Source organism: Cervus canadensis, chromosome 23, assembly GCF_019320065.1.
Source record: "Cervus canadensis isolate Bull #8, Minnesota chromosome 23, ASM1932006v1, whole genome shotgun sequence".
Classification (NCBI taxonomy): domain Eukaryota; kingdom Metazoa; phylum Chordata; class Mammalia; order Artiodactyla; family Cervidae; genus Cervus; species Cervus canadensis.
This window is the reverse complement of record NC_057408.1, coordinates 56629333-56636295: the sequence shown is the minus strand read 5'-3', so window position 1 is coordinate 56636295 and position 6963 is coordinate 56629333. Positions and strand designations below refer to the sequence as shown.

Here is a 6963-nt window from a genome sequence, read left to right as displayed (position 1 = left end):
AGTGCTGGACGCTGGGCCTCTGGGACAGGCGGTGGCGCTTGTAATGTCTGAACGAACTCCCTCTGCTCTGTGCTAGGGACACTGGGACCCTAGAAGTTCCTTCTTGAGTCCTGGGTCAACTTGGATTTTACAGAATCTGAAGCCCAGGTGACACTCAAATTATGTTGCTGACCAAGAAGCAGCTCTCTGAGCTGTCTGTGACCAGCCTGCTGCCCAGGACAAGACATCCAGTCCCAAAGGCCAGCAACACCAAGGAGAGCCAGCCAGTGTTCATGCCCTGCCTGCCCCAATCTCAGTTACAAATATGACCAGCTTCTAACTTCAGGGCAGACTGGCCAGCGCCTGAATGCAGATTATGGAGTATTGTCAGCTTTTATGGAATATTCTAGAGTCAGCCATTCCTTCCTCAGAGACGGCACCCTGGCCTTAAGTTAAAATTTCCAATTCTTGAAACAGAATGACTGTTAAAGGATAGGCCATTGTGTTTCTTCAAAGTGATGGAGAATCTCTTAAAATAAGACAATCTTCGTAGGCTACCCGGGCAGCTTAGTTTTAGGACGTGAAGTATGTGGGTGAGACAGTGAGCGACAGGCACAAATCCAACTGACGATAATTTGTGAATAAATTATACTGGTCATTCTCTGTCTTGATTTGTAGTAGATCAGAAAGTGACAAGACCACATGAATGTCATCTCGTCCCTAAGACACACACATATCACACACTATATACACATTAAAGCCTGTGTATTGGGGTATATGTGCATATGGGTGTGTATATGTGTATACACATGGAGTGTTCTTTTAAACAGTGTGAACAGCTGAATCCAGATGAGTGACTATAAATCCAACATTTTTACAGTAAATCACAAAGGTATTCTGTAGTGAACATGTTTGTTTGTTTTTTTTTACACAATTTTATTATATCCTTTAAAGATAGCATTAGTGTTAATTAAATAGATCCACAGGTAAAATGTATATTGTGGGAGTATCTCTGACATCTCTGTTTATTAAACTGGGCAGACATTAAGTTAGTACTTTCACTGGAATAACCCCCCTCAACCGCAATGTAAAATATCATCTAAAGACACAGCACTGTGGTCCCCCATGCCCCCTTATAACTTATCATCACACCGTCTCATAAAGGCAGCTCTTAAGTACAGGTGGGACTCTTGGACCTCAATCATGGTTTGCACACCATCGTCTAGTTATGTCCGGGCTTTCTCTCGGTGACTCACGCTTCCCTCCATGGGTCTCTCCTGGCCACCATCTTCGGTGTTCAGAGGGCACATTTCCTAATAAGCCACAGTGACTCGTGCACCCTCACAGACTCTGTCGACGGTGCCCTGAGACGCTCTGCAGTGGCAGAGCCGGGTCAGCCCAGCCTGAACCCTGAGCAGGGTGAATGGTCTCTGGGGACCCGGCTAGGATGCCCCCACTGCCTCCTCTGGACAGCCAGGGCCGTGGTGCCCACATGTGATCTCTGAGTCTTAGTCTTTAAAGTGGCAGAGGTGACAGAGTAAAGCTCCAGGCGCCACGTGAGCCAGGACAGGGTCCTCCAGAGAGGAGGCCAGACCAGACAGGCACCACGTCACCCGGGTCATCCTCCCTGAATTGTGGCTCCTGTCCGTCTGCAGTGGGAAGGGTGCTGACCCACACCGCCCCACCCTGTGCCTGGGTGGTAAGAGTGATGAGCGTCCGGTAGCCAACCAGGGACCAGCACAGACCGGCACCTCCTTTCCCAACAAGCTAAAATGACCATTGTTTAAGTGACTCTGAAACTTTAATTACAGATACTTTTCAACATCTGAAAGTGTGGCTTTGTCCTCTTTCTGTGGAAAGGCTGGCACAGTTGTTCCCTTACACTCATGTCTTTTCCTGCTCCCCTGTCTCTTCTTTATGTAAAAAAAAATTGTCAGGATCACAGTCCCAACCAACTCTGCTCAGCATCCCCGGCTGGGAACTCAGAGAGCAAAGCAGGTTCACAGGAGCAGGAAGCAGCCGCAGAGAAGCAGCAGGAAAAGCTGAAGCCGGAGCTCCACCCCGAAGCACACGATGGAAAGGAAGAAGACGGTGGAGCTCTTGCCCCGCTGCCTCTGCCAACACGCTTGCCTGAAACCCTCTGCGGTCTTAAAGTGCAATTATATGGTGAGGACGCCCAGGCCCGGGACCCAACTGGACAGAGTTCAAAGCTGAATCTTCAAACAGCTCATGACTCAGGCTGGGCGGGTTGGAGGGCGGGGGTGGCAGGCGGGAAGGAGCACCATTCTCAGCCGCTCAAGTGCATCTGAGGAAGAAGTGTCTCTTCTTTTCATAAAGTCTGTAAATTGTAAGGCATCCTGGTATGGAAAAAAAAAATCACACCCTTGGCACTTCTAGCCAAGGCCGAGCCAGGGTGACAGAGTCCAGAGGCCGGTGAGCCCAGCCAGCAGCAGGGGACCTGGGCTGCTCCCGGGGGCCCAGCTGCGGTGCCCATGCCCCCCGGGGTCCTCGGAGAAGTCCTCAGGCCTGGGCGCCGACGAGGCACACTGCACCAGGGGCATCTGGTAAGACGTGGCTCTCTTCTCGGGCCGGTCCGGGCTGGAGCCGTCGCTGGGTCTCTGGCCGTTGAACAGCAGGTAGCGGCCGCGGGTGTCCCGCTCCATCTTGAAGATCTCGTACTCCGTGTGAGGCAGCCTGATGCCCAGGGCCACGCAGCCATTGGTGTGGGTCACATCCTGCTGGACGCCCACCTGCCAGGAGCCCTCGGCCCCACACTCGTTCCCGCTGAAGACGTTGAGGAGCGAGGCCGTGGCCGCGTCCATGGGGGTGACCTTCATGTGGTTCACTGCCAATGAGACAAGATAGCTCCGTGACGCGCGGCTGCTGGCCGCACCACGCCTCACAGGCCCCTGCTGTCAGCCCAGCCCGCAGACCATGGCCCACAGGAAAGACCCTCGGGTGGAAAGTGTGCCACGCGTGGACATGACCAGTGGCCACCCCAGGCACCCTGCAGGTGCCACCAGGGGAAGTCCAGACCATCTGCTGTCCATGTTGAGCCCACACAGCAGCTGACCCAGCCTGTCCTATGAAGCCAGACTGTCCCCAGGGAGTGGTCTCTGGGGACACTGCTCATTGGGATGGACACCATTGTCAACAAAAACTGGAACTTGTTTTTATGAATAGGTTTTGAGGTTTTTAAATAGTTTTGGTGTCAGACACCTCTATGAGTGAGCAGTCTTGCAAATTAATACTGGCCCGTGAATTGAGCAACTAAGGTTAATTAGGTGGCAAGCAAGAAAAATATGCTTAAATCCATTAAAGGGAAACCCCAACCAACTTCGAACCCCTCTCAGGGGCCATATTCTGTGTACACACAAGAGCTGTGGGGGATGGGATTTGAACCCTGGGATGCTGTCATGGGAGGGGTCACACCACTGTCTTATTTGTCCATGACAGGGTGGACACCTGCCTAAAAAGATGCACGTGCTCAAACAAAGCCTAGAAATAGAGCCCATACGACCCCCTGGCTGACAGCAGCCTGGTGGAGTCACCCTTCACCTGCCTGCAGGCCTCCGACCTCCCACCTGCAAGTTCGTGGCATCTTCTCCAGGGCCAGACGGGCAAACATTGGGCCACCAGAGGCGCCACTGACCACAGCCCAGGGCCGCAGCGAATGATGCCCTGGAGGCGGGGGTCTCCTCCCCAACATCCTTGCAGAGAAGATGCCCTGTGCCCCGGCTCCGCCTCCACAGACACGCCCCCGGACCGCCCCCATGACATCAGCTCCAGGGCGGGGCGGGCCCTACCTTTGAACACGAACTCCGTGCCGCCCAGGACCCTGGCGGAGTGCACGCCGCGGCTGTAGCGGCCCCTGGCGTAGAGGGTGAAGGTGGGGTGCTTGCACACGGGGTCCGAGTAGTGGTAGTAATGTCCCTCCCAGCTATGGTTGTTGTCGTGGAAGATGAAGTGGCGCGTCAGGAAGAGGACCTCGGGCCGCACCTCGCAGCGCTGGCTCACCCACTCGCCGTGCAGCCCCACCGTCAGGTCCGCCTTGGGGGGCAGCAGGGGCGGCCGGTGCTCGTCCGAGCGGTGGATGATGCGGCAGGCGACGCAGGCGTGGTCGTGGTTCTGCAGCCGAGACACAAGGTGGGAAAAGACGGTGTCCAACAGGGCAGTGCAAACGCACAGCGTTCGCCTCCCCAGGGCACCATGCCATTAACCAAGGTACCCGAGGGTGCCTGGGGGCGTGTGTGCCCGCCTGTTATCAGCGCGCGCGTGGGGGGGCTGATGGTAAAGCCAGGCCTAAATATTTCAGCTGTGATTTGAAGGCCCTTTGAAAATCCTGTTACATCTTATTCCATACCACCTGTCTTGGACACTTGATGTCAAAAAGAAAGGCTGGCACCACCTTGCCCAATTAGGATGGCTACTATCAAGACCCGGCTTCCCCAGTGACTCAGCAGTAAAGAACCCACTTGCAATGCAGGAGACATGAGAGACCCAGGTTCCATTCCTGGGTGGGGAAGATCCCCTGGAGGAAGGCATGGCAACCCAGTCCACTATTCTTGCCTGGAGAATCCCATGGACAGAGGAGGCTGCTGGGCTACAGTCCATAAGGTCAGGGCTGAAGCAACTTAGCATGCACTATCAAGACCAGCGGAAGATGAGAGTCTTGGTGAGGACGTAGAGAAACCGGAACCCCACTGCACTGCGGGTGGAAATGTAAAATGATGTAGTTGCTTCAGAAAAGAATTCTCTTAGGACCTGGCACCCCACTTCTGGCTTATACCCTAAATAACTGAAATCAGGGCCTCAAAGAGGAATCTGTTCACCCATGTTCACATCAGCACAATTCACAATAACTAAAGGCAGAAGCAACATTGTGTATCAGTGGCTGAATAAAGAAAATGTAGTCCAGACATGCAAAGGAATTGGATTCAGACTTGAAAAAGGAAGGGGATTCTGACACATGCAGGTTGTTACATGGATAAACCTAGAGGACATTATACCAAGTGAAATGAGCCCGTCACAGAGGACGATCCCACATAGAGGGACCTCAAGTGGACAAATCCATGGAGACCAAAAGCAGAACAGAAGTTACTGGGGGCTGGGGTGGATGGAGAGGAAGGTCATACAACAACCTGAATGTCCTTGACATCACCGAACTGGATGCCTAGACGTAGCTAAGATGGTACACTTTGTTACCTGTATTTTACCACAACTAGATTTTTTCCAATGAAAATAATTATGAGACATTAGAAGGAAAAAGGCTTCCGAGGTGGCGCTAGTGGTAAAGAATCCACCTGCAAATGCAGGAGACATAAGAGACGCAGGTTTGATCCCTAGTTCGGGAAGATCTCCTGGAGAAGGGAATAGCAACCCACTCCAGTATTCCTGCCTGAAGAATCCCATGGACAGAGGAACCTGGCAGGCTATAATCCATGGGGTTGCAAAGAGTCAGACATGACTGAAGAGACTTAGCACGCACACACACACAGAAGGAAAAAAGCACTCCAGTTGCCGTGGGTGACTCAGGGCGCTGTGTCATGAGGGCAGGGGTCCCCGAGAACGAGGGCATGAGGACTCGGCCTCAAGGAGGCAGGAGCAGAGGCCAGGGAGGATATGGGCACTCCTGTACCCACCTGTATGCGCTGGCCCGCGGTCTGGACAGTGTGCTGGCTCTTCCTGACTCCTGCTTCATGTCTTTAAGCCACGTACTTAGTGTGAGAGCAGCCACTTGTCTGTGGGGAGTGCCTCTTTGCCTGGGCCTGCCTTGGGGCACCAACGTGGATCCTGCATGAGGGCTTAGGGCTGCGGCTGAGAAAACCCCCTGAGTAGGGGCCCCGAGACTGTCAGCCACGTGGATGCTGTCTGCCTGGAGCAAGGCTCGGGGTTCATAGAAAAAGCTGAGGTCTGGGAGTTGGGAGGGGAGCTCTGTGACCAGAGAGACGGCCATTGCCAGCTGCAGGACCCAAGGCCCAGGAGGCCTGTGGCCAGGGCTGCCTCCCAGGACGGACATCCTCTCTGCTCCTCTCCCCGCCACGTGGGTCTGTAAGCCCACCCGGGCTGCCAGATGCTGGCCACACTAGAAGCCCACACCCACGTGACCGCTGTGTGGAGGGAGAGCGACCCTGGCCCCACCCCCCCCGGGGCCCACCAGGCATAGCTCTGAGCCTGCAGGCAGGACTGACAGGTGGTCACTCGGCAGGCAGGCACTTGTTCTCTGGGCAGAAATCCAACCTCCAGGCCTTTCCATCCCTCGCACTGACTCTGAGAGGGGCTGCCTCCGAGAGCGGGCCGGCAAAGGAGGGGACCAGGGCATTCCAGTCACCCCCCTCCATGCTCTCCTTCCGGGACAGCATGACGCCCACTGACAGTCCTCGTGCTCGTCAGTGGAGCCAGGCATTATTTTCAGGAGAGGAGGTTTGCTTGGGGCTTGAGGAGGAGATCCAATAGGCAGCGCAGAGGCTTCTCTGTCCCGGGCCCCATGTGTTTGTACACCTACGGTTTCCTGCCCAGGTCTCTGAGATACACAAGAAGGTGCCCTACAGCCCGTGGTCAGCAGGGGGCTGTCTGCAAGCCACCACGAGGACACGGACCAGAAGGACACGTGCACAGAGCCCACGAAGGCTTCTTTGCACAAAAAATGATGATTCCAGCCATGGCAGGAGATCCAAAGGCCAGCAACTGCAGCTGGGGACTGTAGGAAAGTTACCGATCTCTCCATGTCAACGTCCCCACGCATAAAATGAGCACTGTTATACCTGCATAAATGCTGTAGGAAATGAGCGCAGATTAAGGCAGGTCCCACTCTGTACTCTGAGAATTGCTGCATAGAGAAGTTTCGGCGAGTTGGGGCTGTGTGTGTGCATGGCACTTGGTAGGAAGACCAAACAAATAGCACGTCTCCTGCTATATGTGCTACGACCTTTCAAATGCATGATAGGATGAAAAAGACAAATTTAATTGAAAGAAAGCATCATT

At 54.2% G+C, this 6963-nt stretch overlaps 1 protein-coding gene across 1 annotated transcript in view; it reads right to left on the bottom strand.

Moving 5' to 3' along the window:
* Positions 1-890: 890 nt before the first annotated feature.
* The window catches only part of APCDD1 (APC down-regulated 1), a 31772-nt gene continuing 25699 nt past the window's right edge, over positions 891-6963 (bottom strand). The window contains exons 4-5 of the mRNA XM_043444128.1: positions 3786-4107; positions 891-2824 (exon numbers count right to left, since the gene is read on the bottom strand). Of these exons, the coding sequence (XP_043300063.1) occupies positions 2373-2824; positions 3786-4107 (774 nt within the window). The 3' untranslated portion in view covers positions 891-2372. The remainder of the gene's footprint in view (positions 2825-3785; positions 4108-6963) is intronic.